This window comes from Acomys minous, assembly GCF_964271855.1.
Source record: "Acomys minous genome assembly, chromosome: 17".
NCBI lineage: Eukaryota > Metazoa > Chordata > Mammalia > Rodentia > Muridae > Acomys > Acomys minous.
The window spans coordinates 27,137,023-27,161,824 of record NC_140500.1 but is presented as its reverse complement, the minus strand read 5'-3'; the positions used below and the strand labels follow the sequence as shown (position 1 = coordinate 27,161,824).

Sequence of the window (24,802 nt, the reverse complement as noted above, 5' to 3'; positions counted from 1 at the left end):
GTTCCAGGACAGTCAGGACTATACAGAGAAACCCTGTCTCAAAAACACCAAAACCCAAACCAAAAGCGCTTACCTTACCTACTATTGTACTAACCTGTGAAATATATGAAATAAGACATTAAAAACCCACTAGGAACAGTATAAACAGTAAGTAAACAGAGTAAACAGACAAGAAAAAAAACAAGCAACCAACAACAACAAAACCCAAAAAGCAAACAAGCAAAACAAGCAAGAAAAGATAGCTACAACAATGCACCCTTCACACACAACCTGAAAGCTTTATCTAATATTTTTACTCCTGAGAACCTCATGATGATGGTAGAGCAAGCAGTTAATAGAAGCAAATTCTCATGTATTCACCCCCAAATAAACCACAGGGCTAAAGTTATGGGAAAATAGTTTAATACTTTTATAGCACAAAATGAAGCAACAGGGAGAAGTGATGAGTTCATTCACAAAACCTCAGTCACGCTGTGTGCTCGGTCCCTGCCTCACTGGATGGCGCCATGAACAAGCATGCACGCCCCAGCAGGCTCTCCACAGCTCCTCAAGGCACAGCTGGACCCACCCCGGCCTCCGCGGGCTCTCATCCTGACTTGTTACAGCAGGGACGCCAGCACGCCGCAGCTCTGCAAGACGGCCCCTCCACTCTGGAGAACTTCAGCTGTCCTCGGCTCCCCTCAGACTGGACTTTTGACTTCGTTTTTCCTTCTGACCCTGGATCCGGAAGAGCTTCTTCCTCAGGTCCTTCTGCCGCCTCAGCTTCTCCTCTTCCTCCTTCTGCTTCATCTTCACATGCTCCTTGTTGTGCAGGTGCCTCTGCTCTTTGGCCTTTTTCATCTTATGACTGTGTATTGTGCTCAGTGCATCTAGCAGAGCCAGGACCTGACAAGACAGAAACCGTGAGCACAAGCCAGTCTGAGCTGCCTGTCACCTACACAGTCAGGACCTCACCTCACCGGCTCATGGTATCAAATGAGAGTCAATCTCAAGTGGAAATTAACATAGTGAAAATTCATCACAACTTGCATGAGAATGTAGGTTATGCATGCATTTTATTTTACCTTTATGATAAAGCCACCTACATTCATCACTGTGTGGAACTAGCTAAGCAGTTTCCCAGACAGGCATGAGTTACTCCCTACTCAAATATAGGTGAAACATGACTAGCCAAGGATGCTAAACAGCCCCTGGTCCTGTGTAAGTCTGGCCCTTATGCTTTTCCAATGAAGACTCAGAATATAGTAGAAAAGACAAGTGTGCTGCTGAAAGCATTATTTTCATAACTAAATACAAGGAGAAATAAGCCACTTGTGGACAGTACCTTCCTCTCATGAGGTTCACGTATGACGGCTGGTCTCTGTTTGTCACGGGGCACTCTGTCTGCCTTTGCTTGGATCTTGGGCTTGTTCTTAAATGGTAGAGCCTTCTGCAAGGCTTTTGGAATGTGCAATGAATTAAAATGTTTCTTTTGTCTCAGGATTGGCTGAAAAGGAAAAAATAAAACAGAATATGACATATTTAAAGTATAACCTGTATGTACTTAAAACTATTAGATAACAGCTTCTCATAGATGGACTTTTCTATGAACTCAGTCACACTAGCATCTACTCACTACCAGAAATCAGGACTCAATCGCCCATGCAATGTGGACAGTGTCCACGGGCATGCACACCACTAGGCAAAACAAAAGAGCGCACACATTCCATTTACAGGTCTTCTGGAAATTAACTGGGCCTACTTGAACAGAGTGGAGTATGGGTTTCAGCAGAACAGAACACCAGATTCAAAGTCCATCTCAGCAGAGACCCAGGCTCTTGTCTTTGGGATCGGGATGGAACAAGGACAGTCTCGCTCCTCACCTGACTATCAGCCTCTCTTCCTCAGCAGCCAAAGCCTAACTGATCCTGACGAACGGAAGGCAGGGTAGGGCTAACCAGCACACAGGGCACACTCTACACGCTGAATCCTAGCTTCCAACCACTCCACACACTACTGATAGACTGCAGTTCTGCAGGAGACAAGCCAACGGTCACGACCAAGCATGTGAAGAGCATTTCTGTGGTGCTTCTATTTTCTCATGAAGACATCACCCATGGTGTCTCTCAAAGTCTTGGTTGAAGGTTTAAAGAACTCAGAAACAACTTCTCCAGAAAGGAGCAGAGCTTCACTGAACAGAGTCTGTGGAGCTGGGTTTGAGGGCTGACAGTGCGGCCCTGCTTTCTAACACCCTGCTTCCTGACTGTGGCGCACTATGCCCAGCCATCTCCTGGTCCTGCCACGACGATGCCTTCCCCGGCTGAGGAACTCCATCTCTTTCTTAGAGGTGATCAAAGCCCAACCTTTCCTTCCTAAGCTGCTGCTGGTCAGGTATTGGTCACAGCAACAAGTGAAGTGAACAATGGACCCTGCTGACAACTTCAGACACACTAGGCCTCCGACAGGGAAACTGAGCGTACGTGCAGCCTGCCACCCAGGTTATACCAGTCTCCCAGCATTCCAGGTACCCAGGAAAGGAAAGAAACCTGGAGTTTTACAACAAAAAGGGAAATTAAAAGCAATTAATAAAATGGCAGAAATAAATTTTACCTAATTCACTCAGAGTAGCTAAATGAGTTAAAAACAACAACAACAACAACAACAACAACACAAAACAAAAACCCAGATCCCATTATCTGCTGCCTAACAGAGACAGTTTGGAGCCAAGGACATCTAAATTACCAGTGAAAGGACAGAAGAATATATCCAATGTTGACAGTAACACAAAACTAACAAAGCCAACACTCTTTATATGCTCTGGATCCATTATCCACAACCTACACAAAGAACAAGGTATTCGAAAAATAGAAAACAATAAAAACCCTCCGGTTTATACCATATCCCTTCATTACTGGCAGCCTCACACTAACTGGGATACCATTTCTTAGAAGGTCTGAGTATTAAAGCCATAATACATTCTGTGCCAACACCTGAACCCAAACAGCTGCCTACAGCACCATATTATCCTTTATCCGCTTACATCAGAGAAAAGAGGTAAGTCAAAAACCGCTATAAGAGGGCTGGAGAGATGGGTCACTGGATAAAAGCACTTGCTGTTCTTTCAAAAGACCCAGGTTCAGTTCCCAACACTACAGCCACCTGTAACTCCAGTTCCAGGAAATCCAATGCCCTTTTCTGGCCTCTGCAGGCAGTCACATACATGGTGCACAGGCATACATGCAGGCCAAACACCATACACATGAAAATAAGAAAATAAATATTTAAGGAAAACAACTGTTACAAGACAAAAATATGAATGACAAAAGTGCATCTGACTGTGACAACATAATTGTAAATAAACATATGCACCCCACATATATGTACTTCAATATATGCATGTACTACAGATAAAATGATGGCAAAACTTTTAACCCAAGACCTGAAACTCTGAAGTAGCCTCAGGGAGGCAGCAGGCTGCACAGGCAAGTCACTCAGGAAACTAGACCAGCACCTGACAAATGGGGCCTTATGCAATTCAAAGGAAACTGTCAACCAAGAAAAAAGACAGGCTACAGAATGGAAGGAAATTTTTTCTATCTGTACAGGCAGATGACTAATAGAATAAAGAACTCCAAAAATAATAATAATAATAATAATAAACAAGAAAGCAAACAACACCTCCCCCTCAATGTAAACAAGCTGAATACAGACTTCCTAAAAGAAGAAATAACAATGGCTAATAAATTACTTTTAAAACTGTTCAACATCCTTAGCCATCTGGGAAATACAAATTCCGTATCACCCCACTCAGAATGCATCATCAAGATGACAAATGACAACAATGATGGGGAACGTGTGTACAAAGAGGAAGACTTACTGATGACAGAGTGTAAACTGTTCAGCCATTATGGAAATCTGTGTGGAATTTTCCTCAAAACTTAAAAAATAAGAGGTCTTCCGTCTATATGACCCAGGTGTACCACTCGTGGACGTACGAACAACACCAAGCTACAGAGGCACTTATGCTCAAGCTTCCTACAGATCTCTTCTCGAGAGCAAGAGCAGAAATCCAAGGACAATGTCTATGATGGACATTGATGTGAATTCTCAAAACTATTACAGAAAATGGAATCCAAAACTAAAAAGAATTTACTACATGTAAGACTTATCCCTAGAATGGAAGGAAAATCAAACAGATGCAAGTCAATTAATGTTTTTTGCTGGTTTTTGTTCCCTGTTACTGTGATTTGGCTCACAATTACTGAGGAGACGGCAAGGTGGTAGGAACTTTAAAGAGCCAGTACCAGTCAAAAGCAGAGAGCAAAGGAACGCAGCAGTCTCTGTACATGGAGGGGAGACCCACAGGGACAGGTCTCCCAACCTCACGCGACACAGTCCAGACAAGCCCCGCAGGCCAACCTGCCCAGGCAGCTCTTCACAGGGACTTTCTTCCCAGGTGGTCCTGAGACTGTGCCAAGCTGACAGTTAAGACTATAACCACCGCAGTGGCAGATATCACACTTAACCAAAATCCCAAGAGAGATCACATTAAAGTAAAAAGCTTCTGCACTAACAGAACAATCAACGAAATGCAAAGGTAAATGCTAAATAGGAAAAAAGTTGTGAGCTGCCTCCCTGTAACAGGGGTTAGTGACCAACACTTTAAAAGGACTTTCACAAGCAAATCTCTCTCTCAATCTCTCTGTCTTTCTGTCTCTCTGTCTCTGTCTCTGTCTCTCTCTCTCTCTCTCTCTCTCTCTCTCTCTCACACACACACACACACACACACACACACACACACACACACACAAAGCTGGGTCCAGCTCACAGCTCTCTAAAACAACCTGTCTAAACAACAAAGCCCCTGAACAAACATTTCTCCAAAGAAAACAGAAGTGAGCACTGAGAAACAGGAAGATGGAGGTCAAAAGATACGAACGGCAGAAATGCAGGATGAGTGTGACAGCACACAGGAGAGACCTGATATACCTGATACACACGAGAACCATGGTTTACATAAATGTTTTGTGTTTGAGATTTTCATAAAGCAGACTTCTGAGCAAGACAGGGTGAACTGGCAGAAATGCTCGTTGGCTTCGCGCACACATGTAGTCACCTTACCAAATCCATATGTATCTCACAATGTCCTTAGTATCCTCAAACATAACATTACCATTTCACACAATGTTTTAATTCATTTCCAATTCTGAAAAAACCACTGCCCCCATTTGTCTGTGTTTCTTCCCCCAAACAACAAATAAACATATAATTTTTCAAATCAAATTTACCACAACACTATACTTGGAAATTCAAGTCATAAAGTAAGCCATGGAAGGGTGGTGAGCTGGCTCAGAGGCAGAGCACTTGCTTAGCATATGCAAAGCACTGGGTTCGATCCCTAGCACCACAAAAACTATTATTACAAATAAAGCACCTGGGTGATGCTGTCTAGAAACACAGACACGTGACCTTTACCTTATACAAAGAATCCTTGTTTGGCTTTAATTTGATACCATGGGCAAGCCTCAGCTGATGCGTTGTCCGCATTCCTGACCAGGTGTCTTTCTCACCCACTGGCTTCAACAAAGACGTGACTGGATTATAGAAGGCCGGAATGGAGACTGGATACCAAGTTCGCATGAAAACAATATCTAGAAGAAGTTTCAAAAGACATAAATCCATCTCAGGCAATACACACAGATGTGCACACCCCAAATCAGCCCAGCCCCTTTTCACACACATATGCACACCCCAAATCAGCCCAGGCCCTCTACACACACATGTCCACACCTTGCATCAGCCTAGCCCCCCTACCTGGTTACACAGCACTGGAAGAAGAACCCAATCAAACTACTGTTACAATCACAAAGATCTGGGCGTGAGCCCAACAGGTATAAACACAGTGTGAACCAGCTACTTAGAGGATAGCCAACTGGACAGAGCTGGGGCCGGCTGGCCTTCTGACCCACTCTACCCAACGGCAGCTAGCTGCAATGATAAACGGTAACACTGTGTCCTGAACACACCACAAAGGACTCTTACCGCTCATTAGCAACTTGTCCTCAAAGCTAGCACGGAACGCTCCTTCTGGGGCCCGGAGCGCCTTCTTGATCTGCCCTCTTATCCCACTGACAGTTCGAATGACAGCACCTTCAAATTTGGCTACTTCCAAGGCAGAATTAAACATTCCCTGCAGGCAACAAAGCGAAAACACTCACATGCATACATTACCACTACAGCATTGGTTAAAAAACAAAAACCAATTCACTAAAAGTGAAACTACTAACATCAAAAAGTAAACTACTTAACTTTATTTTCACTGAAATAACATTCAAAACCTTACTATGAGTCATCAGCATGCTCATTATTGGTCTCTCTACAAGAGGAAAGAGGCATTTATAGGTGTGAACTGGCCTAGACAGACGTGGCATCTTTTTTTATTTTATTTTTATTTTTTTATGCTGAGAATCAAACTCTCAGCTTTATAAGCACTCTATCACTGAGTACTACCTCCCCTCCATATACAAGCACCCTATCACTGAGTTCTTCTGATCTTACCTCTGTATCTTTTTTTTTAAACTTATATATACAGTGTTCTGCCTGCATGTATACCTGCAGGTCAGAAGAGGGCATCATATCACATTAGAGATAGTTGTAAGCCACCATGTGGCTGCTGGGAATTGAACTCAGGACCTATGGAAGAGCAGTCTTAACCTCTGAGCCATCTCTCCAGCCCTTACCTCTGTATCCTTAATGGAGCCGCCTTCCCCAAATAAAATTTCAATCTACCCTCTCTAAAGACTGAAGTTGAGTGTGCAGTCTCCTGAAATCTTGCTGTCTGCTGCAAACTGATTTGTCTATTTTCTACTGAACAATTAGACAAATTTAGGATTTGTTCCTTACTAACATAATTTTAAACTAATAAGAAAGCCCAGTGGATGAGTCTGTGCAGGCTCTGGGACAGCCTCATGGAGAAGTCACAGCTGCACTTACTGAAATTCTCTGACTTTAAGTACAGGGCAAATCAATATAAAGAAAACAAAAAGATCAAGTGTCAAGATCTCAAATACTTTTCTAAAAACTTTAAACCCGTACTTTAGAAGTAGATTAAATCTGCTATCTAGCCCCGTTTGATGACTCCTAGGCACACTTGGGAGACTGTGTAACAGACTTCATGCTGTGGATAGTGTGTCAATGACACACAGATGAACGTGTATCCCAAGTACAGCCAATACAAACAAAAATATTTCAAAACCTGAAAAGGAAATACTGCTACCTCTAAACATTTCAGGTAAATTAAGGGCCTTCTACTTTTTTAGAAACAATATATACATTTATAACATGAATATATGGATATACAGACCTTAATAAATGAAGTATTCTTGAATATTTTAAAAGGAAAACCAGTTAGTTTTAATTTCTTCACAATTTTTATGGATTTATCCAGGTCAAGGACAACTCCAGTGGCAGCGATCCGAAATTCAGGCTAAAGGGAAACACCAAAATTTGAAAATAGAACAGGAGAAGAAAAATTATAATTCTCTGTAATGTTGTAATAATGGCAAAATTCTTTTTACTTATAGCTAACTACAAAAGACAGAATTCACTTATTTTCCTACTTGGCACTTACTTGTACTTTTGTTTGCTTATGAAGGGGTTTACTGTAGCCCAGAGTCACCAGCTATGTGGCAGAGGATGCCCTAGGACTCTCACCTCCCTGCCTCCACCTGGCTGGCTGTAAACCAGGACTGTAAGTGTGCTAAGCCACTGCAGCTGACTTGAACATTCTCCTGAGAGTGATTTCGTGGTAACAGTTTCACAACAATGATCAATTCAGAACAAAGGAAAAGGCAAATTCAGTCACAACATTTAAAAGGGAGAGTCTCATGTTAGGTAGAGCCAATAAATGAAGCTTGTTCTGCCCAGCCAAAGACAGCTGTGAGGATACTTAGTTCACACAACACAACTAAGGGACAGCACGGTATCTAGAGGGTTATGGTGGATCAACAAAATGTAGCACAATGTTGAGTATCCAGTCAACACTGCTTAAATTTGTTTTCTGAGACAGACTTTCTCTGTGTAGCCTTGGCTGTCCTAGACTCACTTTGTAGACCAGGCTGGCCTCGAGCTCACAGTGATCTGCTTGCCTCTGCCACTCGAGTGCTGGGATTAAAGGTGTGCAGGGCAATGTACACCAGAAATCCTGAATTCAGATAGTGGAGCAGGAAAATTGTGAAAGATTGTGAGTTCTCAGCCAGGCTGGGCTACATATCGAGAGCAAGATAGAGTGAAAGAGAGAGAGCGGGAGAGCAAGCGAGAGAGAGGGAGACAGAGAGAGAGAGAGAGAGAGAAAGAGAGAAAGAGAGAGAGAGAGAGAGAGAGAGAGAGAGAGAGAGAGAGATGCAGGAAGATACAAAGCAAGGAGAAACTAAGTACTACATGTTCAAAATAGTTGGTTTTCAACTTAGCTTCATGAACACAGTTACTATTCTCCAGCTCATTTGCATAACTGGTAAAGCATGCATCTCTGATACTTACCATTACACCACTGACAGACTGTATCGCCAAAAATCCAGTTCCTTGTGGGGTGATAGGACCTTAAAGAAAACAGAAAGAAAAAGTAGTAAATCATATATTTCACTCCAATCTCTTTTCACAAAAAAACCAAATCTTTTAAGATAAGGCTTCATGACAGAAAAAGAACAAAATTATAATGATATAGCTTAAGTAGTTTAAGTAGATTATTATGATCACAATTTACCCCAAAAAGTTGCTCCGCAATGCATGTGCTGTGGGGTGTATTTTAGAAGCCTTTGTCTCCCATTGTGGTCTTCAATATAATACAGTGGGATGGTCTGAAACCTCCTCCATCCTACAGAAAAAATAATTGGGTCTCGAGACTTGAGGATTTTCTTATACCAACGATGTTTCTTGAGGCGCATCTGGAGATGTAAACATTCAGTAAGACAGTGTACATCCGTATGTCCTGTCTCCAAGCATGTGGCAACGGGCACCTACCTGCACATATCCCACTGTGCCCTCACTATTGCCCAGACCACCCAGAATAATTGGGTAGTGTGGGTCAAAGTTCTGCACGAATTCACAGGGGATGTTTTCGATCTCAATTCGGACATACATTCCAGGTCGAAAACCCTCATACTGAACTCTGGTTTCATCTTCTTGATCTTCAAATTCAGCCTGGTTAAGCTACAGAAGAGACAAGGGGACAAAAACAGAAGCACAATAAACCCACAACACCAGTATTCTTAATCAACATTAAGATTAAATTTTTTCAAATACAAAGGAGTCAGGACATGACAATTTAGGTTTTACTGTTTAAAAAAAAAAAAAAGCTCTATCTACTTCACCCTATGCTTTAAGACATGTACCAACTGTGTTTCCTGCTGCTCCAGGTCACAGCCACTAACTAACTCCAAAGAGATCCCTGAATGCTGCCCAGCAGTGGTACCCGGGCTATACCCTAACGCTCCTGACTCTCCACCAATCACTTTACACATCTCTGCTTACCATCAGTCTTAGACTAGCCAGTACATCCTCCCTTATCCACACTCTTAGCTGATCTGATGGCTGTTTCTGCCTCCAGTGGGCTGTGTTCTGGTGTTCATACCCACACACACGCCTTTTATTATAGCTCTGCACTGTGGGTTAAAGACAAGTAACTATTTGGTTAAAAAAAAAAGTTTTTTGGACAGCAGAGTATGTAGTCCAGGCTAGCCTTGAGTGTCCAATTTTCCTGTCTCAGCTCCTGAGTGCATGAATTAGAGTTGTACACCACCATGCTAGGCATAGATTAAGATTAAATAACATTTAACCTTACAGTCTTCACCTGCGCTGTACGTGGAAAGCGGCAGCGGTGCTGGGCAGCGCAGGAGGCATGCTCAGATTTACCACACCTCTACTGAATGCCAAATTCCTGGCTCCCAAAAGGTCTTTCTTCTGTTACTTTTCTCATTTTCTCAAAACCTTCTTGAGTCCTGTTTCTTCACCTCCTTTTGCTCCCTCCCTCTCTGCTTCACTCCATGCTCCCTGTGAGTCAGTCTCCAGACCATTAGCTGCTGCTCTGCAGCCGCTCTCACTGACTGCTGCATGAAAGCGTCTGTCAGTCACCGCAGACCTTTGCCGTGCCTTATCCAGCAGCCATGTCCTTCCCTAGGATCGCTACTAGATCTGAAGTAATGTCCTCCTGGCCTCTAGCACACCTATCTCTGGCATTTCTGTCTCCTGGCCATTCCCAGGCCTATGCCCGCCTCCACTCCCATCCACAGTCCTGCTCTCCCTCTGTGCTAACCTCCCAAGCTACTGTATGGCTTGATGGAGCCTGAGGCTCCTTAACACTCAGCATCATCACTAACCTAACTAGCTCAAACAAAGCCGTGCCAACCTACCCTACTGTAAGAACCCAGGCTTCCAGGTAGAGCCTTCACTCTCAACCCCTACATTGAGTTCACCAGAAAACCTGAGACATCCTTTGAAAAACTTACATCTAGACTTCACCTGAACTGCCATCTCCAGCCCAGCTGAGTTACTGTACACCATAACCCCTGCATCCTTTCAAAAAGGAGTGACCGTAAGTACTCCTTCTCCTGCAAACCTTCCATAGGCCTTTCACTTAGAGGAAAGAAAATACAAAGAGCTGTACAGAGACCCACAAGATTTTAAATTGTAAATGGCTTGAAATATGGACTACAAAGATTATCTCTGTATTTTCAGTCACTACTGTCAAAGTCAGTACAGACTGGCAGCCACTAAGTAATGTGTTGGAAAAATCTTTTCAGTATACTGTGTAAAGGCTATCTTTGCATTATTCTAATGTTGATTTCTGTACCGGCTGTATTTTGGTATTGTTATTTTTATGGCTCATCACCTGCTTCAGTATTTTGTAAACATACACCTTCGTCACTCTCTTACTGGCTTAATAAAGAGCTGATGGCCAATATCTAAGGAGTGAGAGGAAGGGTAGGACTTCCGGGCAGAGAGAACTGGTCTCTGTGGGAAAAATCAGGTGCAATAGAATCTCGCCATCGTGACATGGACGTGAAAGGAGCAGGTGCCAGGACAGAGTGACAGGTAACGGGAAGCATGGGGACGTAGGCTAGGAATAGTTGGAGTTAATCTGTATGAGCTAGCCAAGCCTGTCCAGCTATACTGCCTAGGCTTTCATAAGCATTACTTAATGTAACTAATGGAAGTCTCTGTGTCCCTCACAGTGCAGCTGTGCTAACAGCTATCCTTCCAATGTTAGTACGCGCTGAAGTGAGCAGAGGAGACACTTCTCTGATTAGATGGAGGTCTAGACTGAGCAGAGTGTGCCAACCACATTTTCAAATTCAAATGAGTTCTCAGTGTTTCCACTGACAACGTGCAACTCACTCTCCATGAAGTGTGCAGCTCTGTATCTGCTTCTGGGTGAAATCACTACCACAGACGGCCTGAGGCAGGAGTCCCCCACCCCCTCCTACACATACCCCTCTCCAATATGTATCTGAGGTCACGTGTAATCCCCTTCTGAACACCAACCAAGATGTGTCAAAAACTCTCCTAGAAAGAACTTTGTGCACATAAGCCACACAGGCCACCAATCAGCTCCTCCCTCAAAGCAATAAGAAGTGATGAGAATTTGAACTTACGCTCCTACTGGATCAAATGGATGTGCTAGTGCCAAGAGATGCAGCTTGGCACCACTACACGTAGCCTTTCCTTTTAAGGGGCCTCCACGTCGTGAGCCAGAACCTTAACTATGCCAAAGCAAATTACTTCAGGGCAATTAGAAAGAGGTTAAGTTACTGAGTTTATTAGCTATTTAGATAAGAGAGACAGTCTCCAGCCACAACTCAGGGGTGTGGACATCTTAAGAATGAGTCATATTTAGGTGTCTTTATAATGGCAGAGAACTTTCTGCATCTTTGTAAGTTACATTTTTTCCCCAAAAGAATATAATTTACCAAATACCAAGCTTAAAATTAAAGTTTATTTAAGTGAAAATATATACTAGCTGGCTCACTTACTCAACTTAAAGAACCTTCTTCTGTGGGCTCGGGAGATGGCACAGTAAGAGTGCTTGCTGTGCAGACACAAGGACCTCAGTTTGGACCCCAGAACAACACATAGAAGTCCAGCAGAGCCATGCATGCCTACAGTCTCAGCTCTGCGGAGGGTGGCCATGGGAGGGAGGCTGGGCTTTGGGGCTGCCAGCAGAGCTTCAGCAGGGCTTAGGAAGAGCCTGTCTCAGAGGACCACGGCAGAGGGAATGTGATAGGTGTCCTCTTCCAACTGCACACACACATTTAAACTCAAGGCCACAAATATTATGGCCTGAAATAAGCATAGCTTGAGGTGGGTTGGTTTGTTAACATTCTTGGGATATTGGCAGTTTTGATTTTATCAACTGCATCGATGTTCCTTGACTCTCACTACAAAATGTACACTAGACCCCAGGATGACGTCCTGCTCTTCCCATATTCCCTTAACTTCCTGTCTTCCTGTCCTGTCTCAGTCAGTACTGCTTCCGGAGCATGAGGTGCTCGGTAGGAAAGTGGTGCTGATACTTTCCTGGAGAGAGAGAAAAGGCAACTGAGGTCTGAAGAATCCCACCACACGAGCCAAGGGAAGCAGGGTCAGCAGGTGGCGCTGCCTTGGCAGGCGGCCAAGCACTGCTTCCTTACCTGCGCTTGTCTGTGCATTTCACCCTTCAGATCATCAAAATACGTGCTTTCTCCTTCATCATACTCAGCATCAAACAGCTCCTTCAACTTCCTCTTCTTACTCAGATGCTTCTTCTTGGCACTTTCCTCCTCACTTGGGTCAGTTTCTTCCTTAACTTCTTCTTCTGTATCTTCAACCTAAAATTTCCAGAATTAAAAGTATTGAGACGCTTATGGAAAACTTTCTTTAAACAAACAAAGCAGATTTTTATACAATGTTTGAGCTACACAATCCTTTGCTAAGATCACCATAAAGAAACAAACTTTGGTGTTGCTCCAGGAGACAGCTAACAGCATTGCACCCACTGCCACTGCTTCATCTGGCTGCGTGCCAGTATGCATGAAACAGCAGTGTCTCCAGCTAGATGCCCCAAGACACTGTTCAAAGTACTACCAGGAAGAACAGAAATTTTTTATGACACTTTTAAATTTCATCATTGGATGAAGGCAAAACAAAGACAAATAAAAGGCATGAACTGGTAAGTGATTGTAGCACGGAGGAGAGGTGGTGGGTATCATCCATAAGCTGTACAAAGGAACCGTCCATCTTTAGGAAGGTTTCTATCCATCTGACAGGAAAGTCAAGATCTATGTTTCCCAACGCAGATTTCTCTCAGGACACACTGACTGTATCAAGCTGACAGGCGACATCACAGCCATACCTGAGTATCTGGGCCTGGTTTTCCCTTGTGCATGTCCCCTGTTTCTAGGTCTTCAAAGTCACCATAGAGCTCGTCTGAAAAAAAAAAAAAAGCATTTACATGTTTGTTCTGGGACACCAGCACCACCCAGCTCTAACCAACCAGGGCTCTGCTCTGAATTCCAAACTTCCTCTCTGCTGTTTCCATCACTATACATGCCAAGACGCTTAAACTTGCAGAGCTTTAAAAAAGTATTTCATTATTTGCTAAGAAAAGTAAATAAACTCAAGACTTGAAACCTCACTTAGCTAAGAGCCATCTTTGACATTTAATTAATGAACACTGTGTGAGACACAATGCAGCCTTAGAGGTCCAACTGCAACCCATCACTTCAGAGAGTAAGTGAAAAGACATAGCCTGAGAGCAGCCCACTTCAAGTGTCTGAAAGAAGGCAACACAACACACCAGGTACTGGGCCTTGGGGGATGCTAAGAGTATGTAAGCATAGGACCTAGAACAAAATTAGGGCTCAAAAAAATGCTGAGCTCATAGGAAGAGTTCAATAATTCATCTACTTGTTCATTTTTAGAGCTCTGGGTTCAATTACAGGCTGTCCTCTTAAAATAGACAAGTTAAAAATGCCTTTGGGAGGGTGACATTTACTCACACAGCAGATAAGCTTCTACTTGTATAAAAACTATAAAAATATAAGCATAAAACTAGAACTGTGTTGAAATTTTATACACAAAAACAAATAAATATAATATAACAGGACTGGTGACATGGCTCCATAAGTAGAGGAGCTTGCGGGCAAGTCTGAGGACCTAAGCTCAATTCTCAGAATACACCAACTCCTGCAGGTGGGGTCTGCCCTCCACCCACAGGCTAGCCATGCAGGAGCCTCACTGTGCTAGCAGGGAGCACGAGGAGGAACACCATGAGCCACCCTCTCATAACAGCATTCTATAACACTAATTCCAGCGCAGTTCTGAACCCTCTTCTGGCCCTCAGGGGCACCCAGTGCCCACATAGTGTACATACATGCATGCAGACAAGACATTTACACGTGTAAAATAAAAACTTTTGCAAAAAAATTAAACAAAACCTAAATCTCAGCCAAAAGTTCATATAACAGTACTCAGTGCTAAATGAAAGCAGTAAGATAGATACTACATCACCGTATTGACGGGCAGAGTGATTGTGAACCACACAAGACAATCCAACGGCTATCTGAAAATCCTGCTCGCTTGCGTGCGCTCTTCCCCCCCCCCCTCGGTGTGTGTGTGTGTGTGTGTGTGTGTGTGTGTGTGTGTGTGTGTGTGTGTGTTACTGGAAAGAAACTTGGCATATGTTTGCTGACTACTCTATTAGTAAGATGCATTCTAGGCCTTTTCCATTACGAAGCAGGGTCTACTGAGTTGCCCAGGATAGCCTTGAATTTTCTATATAACAGTGCTCTGTAACATGGACAAAGTACAAACATACTTAAGAGGTATACTATCCAGAAAATAAAAACAAAATAATTCAAGCAAACTAATGACATGTTTTACAAGTGTAATTACACTTATCCTGGCTAGTTTTATGTCAAGTTGCCATTTAAAAAAAGGGGGGGGGGAAGAAACCTCAATTGAGAAAATGCCCCCACTGGATTGGCACATGGAACATTTCCTGGACTGATGACTGTTGTGGGACAGGCCAGCTCATTGTGGGTGGTAGCACCTCTAGGCAAGCGATCCTGGGTGCTCCAATGAGGAAGACGCCCAGGCTGGTAAGCAGCACTCCTCCATGGCCTCTGTGCCAGCTCCTGTGCCCGGCTTCCTGACCTGAGTTCCTCCTTGGCTTCCCTGGATGATGAGCCACAAGCTGAAAGACCCCTTTCCTCCTCAAACTGTGTTTGGTCAAGGTGTGTTATCACAGCAGGGGAACCGGCAGTTAACAAGCAAACTTCAAACGCACGGTTGTAAATAAGCTGGAGGAGAGCTGTCACAGTGTGAAGAGGCTGCTTATGTGTAGTGCGACTTAGTGTCATATGCACCTTTGCGCTTTCCTGCTATAGGAATGTACCTTTTACTTCAGATTTCCCATGACTATTACTTTCCCTAAACCAAAATGTAGAGGGCAACCCCCTCCTACAAACACAATTTCTATTTATAACAAAATCTATGGGTTTTTTACTTTCTTTTAAAGTCCTGATATAGCAAATAGGCAAATAGTTTAGCCAAGAAGAGAAAACAGGGTATTATCTGTCAATTACCGAAGCATTCACAACTGACAGATTTTCAACCTGACTGTAAGACAGTAAAGAAACTGTGAAGGGTAGGAGAACGGCTGTTGGCACAGTGCTTGTACTTGCAAAGTCAAAGACCTCAGTTCTCTCCCTAGAATCCACGTAAACAAAAGGCTTTCGATCCCAGTGAGGGAGGGGATCCCTGGGCAGTGCTGGGCAGCCAGACTATCACACTCAGTGAGCTCAGGGAAACAAAAGACCAGGCCTAAAAAAATGAATCAATGAATGAATGGTAGACAGTGTCTGAGGAATACCAGGTGACAAATGGTACCTAATGCTGTCTGTCCCTTGCTTCCAGAGGCATGTGCACACTCAAACATACAAAGAAACTATGCAGCCTTACTCACCATCTTCTGCTAGGATCTTGGCTGCATCCTTATCATCTTCCCACTTCCCAGTCACAAAGCAGTCTCTGATACTGTTCATAACCTTACACAGAGAAACTGACACTTAGTTCATTACACAAAACAACTGTTTTTGAGAAACAACAGCAGACAACAATTTGCCTCTAAATACTTCTCAGGATGCCTCAGGCTGAGCCTGGTGGCACACACCTACAAACCCAGCATCCAGGCTTCTGAGGCAGGAGAATTCAAGCTCAGTCTAGACTACACAGTGAGCTCTAGACCAGCTTAGGCCACACAGAGACTATCTCAAAAAATTAATAAGAAAGTAAATACACTTTTGTGCATACATTCATTTCACATAAGTGTGTGAGATAATTACATAAGTGTGTGAGATAATTTCTACAGAATAGTAGAAAAATATCTACAAATCACATATAGAAGGGACATGTACCCAGCATATATGAACAGATAAAGGACAAGTTCTAAGAATACATAAACAAGTCTTACAACTAAATGTCCAAATTTTTTAAAATGGTGAACAGTATGATGATGTATATAGATAAAAAAATGGCAATCACCCAAAATGATGCTTGACGGCATTAGCTGTTTGGGAAATGCAAATCAATATCATGATATGACACATTTCACACCTTCTAGTATGGCTAAAAGATCAATAAAAATAACTCTTGGAGAAAATGTAAATAAACTAAAGCCCATAGATACTTCTGGTGACCATATGAAGGAGAAACTTGTCTTCTCTCATCTTATAACAACAACTAACATACTGTTCTGATACAGTTTTGTATGTAACCCTAAGATGAAGGAGATAAGCAATTACATCACTTTTCTAATTTTATTCCTTCATACTAACCAGCAGCTAATTCCCTAGGAGGAATGTATTTAAAGATGTGAATAGATAAAGAAAGAACATGAAATTGAGGTGAGGCAGTGCAGGGTGGATAAGATCAAAAAGCATGGTGTATGTGTAGGAAACTAGTCAAGAATAAACATTATATTAGGTTCCCTAGCCACTTCTCCTGGGGAAATTATTTATGCCCTTCCCACCCTTCTGCCAAACAGCAGCCATATGCACAAGAGCAAGCCTAGTTACAGACCTGGACCCTCTTCACTGGGCCCCACCTCTGCCTGACAAGCCTATTCCTCCCTTTGCCATCTGCGCAGACTAGTTCTGTGCCAACCTGACAAAGTCATTGGGAAGAGGGAGCCTCAGCTGAGACAATGCCCCTACTGGATTAGCCTATGGGCAAGCAGTGATGCTTGTTCTGGATTGATAATTGATAGGGGAGGGCCCTTCTCACTGTGTCAGTGCCACCCTGGGCTGGTGGTCTGGGCACTGTATGAAAGAAGGCTGGGCAGCCTTGAGGAGCAAGCACTAGGCAGCACTCCACCACACACACAGCATCATCCACTATTTTATATAACCTAATTCAGGTCATCCATCTGCACTGGCACAATCTAAGGAAGGCCAGATTATCACTTTCAGACATACAACTAAAGAAAGAAGTCTAAATGCCCAGATAAAACTAAAACAAAAAATAACATGAATGACCATGATAGCATGTTTCCCATCAAACCCAGTAGGCCTACAAAAGTGTCCTCTAATGAGAACTACAAGATGAGCCCCAGGACACAGAATTTTAAAGCATATCATAAACTTTAACAAATAACTCAAAGAATTTTAAGAAGGCATGAACAAACCATTAAACCCCACAAGGTAACAACAATAAACACCCGAGTGATGTCTAAGAAAGTACAAATACATGGATGAATGAAACAATGAAGATAAATCACACTTTGAAAGCTGAACTCAATAAAGAAAAACACTGAAGTGAATGTGAATACAAGCTGAAATGAAGATGGAATTTTAAAAACCTCAATATCCGGATTAGAAAACTGAAGGGAAATCCTGCCAAGTGGAATGAATCAAGCAGAAGACAGGATGTCAGGACTCGAGAATAAAGCTGAGGATCTGGATGAAAGAGGCAAAGAATATGAAATAACGTTAATGCACAAGAGGAAATGTGAGACACTATCAAAAGAAAAAAACTTCTAATTTCAGGTGTAAATGAAGGAAAAGAACCCCTGATCATCAACCGAGACCAGATCTTCAGCAAGATCATAGAAGGAATATTCCCCCAAATTAAGGAAATACACACCCACACAGACACAGAAAGCACAGGGGAACGGTAAACAAGGCCGGAAAAGAGACACCCACAGCACATCATAGTCAAAATACTAAGGCTACAGAACAAATAAAAAACACTGGAAGCTGCAAGAGAAAAAAATACAAGTGTCATATAAAGGACAACCAATCAGGGTAACAATAGAAACCCTGATCCTGGAGCAAGGCACCCCTAAAGACCACAACCACCAAGACGGCTGTACCCAGCACACTGGCTGCCACAGTTGAGAAGAAAGGAAAAAACATTCCACTATCCAAACAGCCTAAAACATTTCATTTTCAACAACAAAAAATGCTAAGCAGATACTGGAAGCAATATTCCAAACTGAAGAAAGGACTAAACATAGCCAAGAGACTCTAGGAAGTAAATAAACCTAAAATTTAATGAAATACTAAGTACAACTAAGAATACACTTAGCAACAAACTGACTGCAAGCTACACACATCTTTTCAATAATAACTCTATTCATAGCCCGAACTCTCCAACCAAAAGACTCAGGCTAGCTGAACAGATTAAGAAACAAAAATCCATAACTTAGGAACCGTGTCTTATCTCTAAAGACTGATAACACCTTGAAGTTAAAAGATGGAAAAAATATTCTAAGAAAATGGGATCAAGAAGCATGGCGTTGCCATGCTAATATCTGACAAAACCAACTTGAACTAAAACTAACTGGAAGAGACAAAGAAGGGCACTTCATTCTAATCAAGGGGTCATTTAGTCAGGGAAATACCGCATGCCCCAAGCTCTGCTGTACCCCATTGGCTCAGCAGCAGTGGCTAAGAGCACTGGTTGGTCTTCCAGAGGACCGGTTCAAGTCTCAACACACATACTGAGCCTCACAGTTGTCTGTAACTCCAGCTCTCTCACCTCCATGGGCACCGGGCACACACACATAGTGCAAACAAAATATCCATACACATAAAATATGTATTTTTTAAATCTTAAAAGAAGAAAACACACTGATGACACAGAATAACACAAACCAGCAATTGTAGGCAATTCAATACCCCACTTTCCCTAATTCCCTAACAGACCAAAAAAAAAAAAAAAAAAAAAAAAAAAAAGAGAGAGAAAGAAAAAAGGAAAACCCCAGAATTAAATGACATCAAACTGATCTAACAGACATCTACCATTAAATTCATGGAAATTAAACAACTCATTACTGCATGATGAAGAGGTCAAAGAAGAAATCAAGAAAGACATTCAAATGCTCACAGAATGAGAGAACACTACAACAAAGCCTCTGGGACACAGTAAAGCAGCTTTAAGAGGGAAGTTCAGAGCTAAGTGCCACTAGGTCAGAAAGAATACAAATAAATCACAAATGATGCAACCCAAGAATTTGGAAAAACAAAACAAAATCAAACCCAAACCTAGCAGATGGCAGGCAAGAAATATTAAACACCAAAGCAGCAATTAATGAAACAGAAACAAAGAAAACAATACAAAGCATCAAAGACTCTGAGGCCAGTTCTCAGAGAAGACAAGCAGGGTCAGCAGATGCTGGGCCCGGCTAACTAAAGGAATGAAATAGGAGAGCCAAATCAATAAAATTAGAGATAAGCATTAAAACACTTCAACAATCAACAAAGAAATTCAGAATAGCTTAAGGCAATGCTTTAAAACACCTGTACTCCAGGGCTAAAGAGATGGCTCAGCGGTTAAGAGCACTGTCTGATCTTCCACAGGTCCTGAGTTCAATTCCTGGCAACCACAAGGTGGTTCACAACCATCTACAATGAGATCTGATGCCCTCTTCTGGCATGCTGATGTACATGCAGATAGAGCACTCATATGCAATAAATAAATAAAATCTTAAAAAACAAACAAACAAACAAATAAACAAAATCCTGTCCTCTAGCTGGGCAGTGGTGGTACACACCTTAAGTCCCAAAAGATATTGGAGAGTTTGAGGTGAGCTTGGTCTAAAAAGTGAGGCCAGGACAGCCAGGACTACAGGGAGAAATCCTGTCAGAAAAAAACAAAAAACAAAAACTAAAACCCAAAAAACCTGTACCCCATTGGGTACATTGTTGGAAAAAGCTTGAAAGAAATGACTTTCTTGACTCATCCAAAGGACCAAAGCTAACTAAAAGGAAGCAAACAACCTAAACAGACTCACAACAAATAAGGAGAATGGTAAGGAAAAGCCTTCCAATTGAGTAAGCTACTCGTGGTGCATTAATCCCAGCACTCAGAGGCAGAGGCAGGCGGGGCATTATGAGTTCGAGGCCAGCCTGGTCTACATAGAGAGTCCAGGACAGCCAAGCCTGTTAAACAGAAAAATCCTGTCTCAAAAAAACAAAAAACAAAACAAAACAAAAAGTCCAAGCCCAGATGGATTCACAGCAGATTTCTACTAGAGTTTCAAAGAAAAACTATAACCAACAGAAACAGAAGGATCACTCCCAAACTCATTCTATGGAATCAGTGTTACTCTAATATCAAAGACACAACAAAACTACAGACATTGCAATACCCCTGGTGAACATAGAGGCAAAACTCCTCAATAAAATACTAGCAAACCAAATGAAGCATGTGTCAAGTCATCCACCATAATCAAGTTGGCTTTATCATAGACATGTAGGTATGGCTCAACATACATTAAGTCAGTAAATAAAATCATACAAATAGGCTTAAAGACAAAACAACAACAACAACAAGATCATCTCAATAGATGCAGAAAAGGCCTATGACAAAACTCAACATGCTCCCATGATAGAAGTCCTGGAGATAGCAGGACTGTAGGGAACACATGTAAACATCGTAAAGGCTATATAAGACAAACCCACAGCCAACACTGCCCTAAAGGATAAACACCTGAAGCAATTCCATTAAAATCAGGAATGAGGTGCCTGAAGTACTAGCTGGAGCAGCTAGGGCAAGAGGGGGAAATTAAAGGGATACAAATAGGAAAAGAAGTCAAACAATCCTTATTTACAAATGATGAATTATACAGGAGATCCCAGAAAATCCACACAAAACTTCTAGAAGCAATCAGCAATTTCAGCAAAATGTGAGAGTTAAAAAAAAAAAGAAAGAAAGAAAAAAGAAATCAGTAGTCTTTCTATACACCAACAGCAAATGCACTGACAAGGACATGTCATACTCCCAATAACCACACCATCAAAGACAATAAAGTATCTCGGAATAAACCTAACCAAGGAGGCAAAGACCTCTACAATGAAAACCTTATATCTCTGAAGAAACTGAGGCTAAGTCAGGAGCAGTGGCGCACACCTATAATCCCAGCACTTTGGGGAGCAGAGGCAGGCAGATCTTTCCAAGTTCAAGGCCAACCTGGTTACAAAACAAGTCCAGGACAGCCAAGGTTACACAGAGAAACCCTGTCTTGAAGCACACCCACCCACACACCCACACACCCACACACACAGAGAGAGAGAGAGAGAGGGAGAGAGAGAGAGAGACAGACTGACTTGAGACTAGAAAGTAAAAAGACATCACCTATTCATGAATTGGCAGAATTAATACAATGAAAATGACCATCCTACCAAAAGTTATTTACAGATTCATGCTTTCACACCAGTAGCTGAACATCTCACTTCCTTTCCACCTCAATACAAGTTCAGAGTCCAAGTAAATTCAGAACACTGCTTATGTGCAGGAAACACTGATATGGGGAAATGATTTGCTATAGAAACAAGAAGCCAGTGACAAATAACGCGATACTGAAATCGGAAAATGTTCTCCTAAAATAGTTCTTTCCTGATTTCATTGCATTTGAATGTGTGAGGGAGGTGAGGGAGGTGAGGGAGCTGGGGAGAGAGTCTAGGTCAGCACTTGCCACGGATACACTTCCAAGCAGCTCTAGCATTACCTCCTCTAAATCCCAATCGTGAGGCGCCTCCACAAGGAATCTGGAGCAGTCCAGAGAGTCCACCTTGTGCTTGCACGCGCCATCTGGCTGGCTCACACGAAACAGCCCTCCAAGCTCTTCCAGGGTGTCTCCTCCTTCATCTTCGTTATCCTCCATCACTAAGAGAAGATGAGAAGAGAAACTGCAATCCTAGAGCACTCGGTGCCCTGAACGAGTTTAACACACAGCTCAGAATTCCAGCACGTCGGGCTCTGCCCAGCACAGGCATGTGCACCCCTGGGCCACTCACCTACCAAGAGCCAAAGCCCACAGCGCTACCACTGAAAGTGCTGGAAGACATCCTCGTGCACAGTGGCCGCACAGACCAGAGGAGTGAAAGCACGGAGCTGGGGAAGGGAAGCTATTTAAAGGAAAAGATCTTACACAAGGTCTTAAAACTCACCATCACTAAATGTCTGAAGGCAAAATCTAAATGAAAATGAGCAGAGATCACTCTCCAATTATCTTATCAAGGGGCAACTTACTTCTGCATTTCTTTCCAAAAAGAACAAGCTTAATAAAGTAAAAAATTAGTGAACATGGCAAAGAGAACATGGGGCTCTCGTGCTCACAGGGGGGTGGGAGGACCTTTCATAGACAGAAATGCTCCTAACATTAAATTTAACACACATACAAACAAAAAATTTCATAAAGGACCTTATAAAATGACATATGAACAGTATTCTCGTGGAAACTTTCAAAGTAACTGAGCAATATATGTTACAAGATCAAGTTCTGGTCCCTGTGGCATGACTGTAAACACCTGCCAAGGCTAGCAAAGGCTCAGCGGGTCAGGGTATGTAGCACGCAAGCCTGCTGACCTGAGCTGGATCTTGGAAACCCATAACGAGGTAGAGAGAGAGAAACAACTCCACACATACCCTTGGCACTAGTGCTCTCCCACATCAGAAATGTAAACACACACGCACACACACACACACACACACACACACACACACACACACACACACACTGGGTAAGTAAATAAAACCTTTAAAATCTGTTTTTAAAAGTGTCTGGTAAATACATAAAAAGCTCATAGCCAGGAATAATGAAAGTCAAAAGTATAATCCCATCTTCATGTCAACAACCCCATCTCCTTTTCAGAAAATAATTTAAGAACCTAAAACATTATGAGCTCTGAACCAGAGTTCTTCACCTGTGCCATAAATCAGCTTTCGAAGATTTGGAGTTGCTTGTTGCTGCCTCAGAAAGGCCTCCGCTGCTTTCCTGGAAAGGTCTTCCTTCCACTTGACAGCACCTGAAAGACCAATACCGGTTACAGCTGCTCTCTGGTCTCTGCCTCCAACTCCAAAGTTCACTCATTTGAAAACATACTCATGATACACTTAAGTAGTTAACAAACCCCAAGAGCAGACGCAAAACGTCAACATGCTGTTAACAACAATCATTTAAATCACAAACTTACAGGAGGCACTGATCAGTGCAAGGGGGCCTGGCACTTCTGCGGAGCATTACCTGTTGTTTCTACAGAGCTGCTATTTTCCTCCTTGTGATCTTCTTCCTCCTTCAGTACATTTTCAGTGTCACTGGTCTCATCCAGCCTGCTGCCCCCGTGAGGAGACACTCGCTTTCCCCCAACAGTCTCTCTGTGCTCTGAGTCTTCTTCCTCTGAACTGTCCTCGGACTGTTCAGACTCCTCCTCAGACTCCTCAGACTCCTCCTCAGATGGAAACGCCTCTTCGGCTGTACAGTGGCCAGAGTCAGAAGCGGTGAGCGCTGCTTTTCTCACTGGGGAAGGCTTCTCTCCATCCAGCTGGTCCCCCCACTGATGGGCTGCAGACAGTCTTGGCCCACTATCTCCTCCAACGGATTTGGGTTCCCCGATGTCCCTCTCTCCTGCAGTGGAGTCACCATCTTCACTGCTTTCATCTGCTTCCCCCGCCTCCTCCTCTCCCCCTGAGCTCCTCTCCAGATCGTCATCGCTATCGGCGAATGCTGGCAAATCCGCCTCACTGTCTTCGTCCTGCTCCTCAAGTTTGGGCCGCTTGCTTCCCCTAGCAGTCATGTATTCACTGGCTCTGGCTTCAGCACCTTCCTCTTCCTCATCTTCCTCCTCTTCTGCTTCATCATCACTAGAGCCATTTTCCATCCTGTCACCTTCAGACATTTCTTCATCTTCACTTTCTTCATCTCCAGATTCATCTTTTGTGTCTCCAAAAACAGCTTTCCGACGCACTCTACCAGTTTTCACATCCACTTGCTTTTCCTCTTTTGGCATCCGCAGCCTGTATTTTGAATAAATAAAGACTAATTCAAATTTTACAGTAAGCAGCTAATCCAGAATGTCGATCCACTATGAAAGAAAAGGAAGGCTAAAGCAGGAGGGTTCAAGGTCCTGCCCGGGCTCAGAGTAAGTTAAGACTACATGGGCAACTCAGGAACTTAGTGAGACCTGTGCCCAAATACGAATCTGAAGAGAAAGGAGTGGAGTCAGAGTTTGTCAGCAGCACTCTGGCCTGGGCCGAGCCCTGGCTCACTCCTGAGTATCTACTAAAGAAGCAACACCATCATTTTCCCAAAATGACAGCACAGAAAAATGATGACAAATACTTAAATAATTAAAAAGCAAATTCACAAAGTTCCCTAATGACACACTTGCAAAGCATTCACAGAGAGAACAGGGAGACTCTTGTTAGAAACAAGCAAAACAATTACACTTTAGAAAAACTATTCAAAGGGAAGTTATTAGTACATCTTCAAAAATTGATTCCAGGTCCA

The 24,802-nt window shown here is 42.8% G+C and overlaps 1 protein-coding gene across 2 annotated transcripts in view; it reads right to left on the bottom strand.

Annotated features, from left to right (window-relative positions):
• Window positions 1-385: 385 nt before the first annotated feature.
• The window catches only part of BMS1 (BMS1 ribosome biogenesis factor), a 37,607-nt gene continuing 13,190 nt past the window's right edge, over window positions 386-24,802 (bottom strand). For both annotated transcript variants that reach the window (XM_084765442.1, XM_084765441.1), the window contains exons 10-23: window positions 23,540-24,309; window positions 23,220-23,321; window positions 22,022-22,179; window positions 15,977-16,058; window positions 13,364-13,437; window positions 12,663-12,839; window positions 8,998-9,186; window positions 8,741-8,921; window positions 8,518-8,576; window positions 7,343-7,465; window positions 6,022-6,169; window positions 5,455-5,630; window positions 1,325-1,486; window positions 386-885 (exon numbers count right to left, since the gene is read on the bottom strand). In XM_084765442.1, coding sequence (XP_084621568.1) covers window positions 661-885; window positions 1,325-1,486; window positions 5,455-5,630; window positions 6,022-6,169; window positions 7,343-7,465; window positions 8,518-8,576; window positions 8,741-8,921; window positions 8,998-9,186; window positions 12,663-12,839; window positions 13,364-13,437; window positions 15,977-16,058; window positions 22,022-22,179; window positions 23,220-23,321; window positions 23,540-24,309 — 2,626 coding nt within the window. In that variant the 3' untranslated portion in view covers window positions 386-660. The remainder of the gene's footprint in view (window positions 886-1,324; window positions 1,487-5,454; window positions 5,631-6,021; window positions 6,170-7,342; window positions 7,466-8,517; window positions 8,577-8,740; window positions 8,922-8,997; window positions 9,187-12,662; window positions 12,840-13,363; window positions 13,438-15,976; window positions 16,059-22,021; window positions 22,180-23,219; window positions 23,322-23,539; window positions 24,310-24,802) is intronic.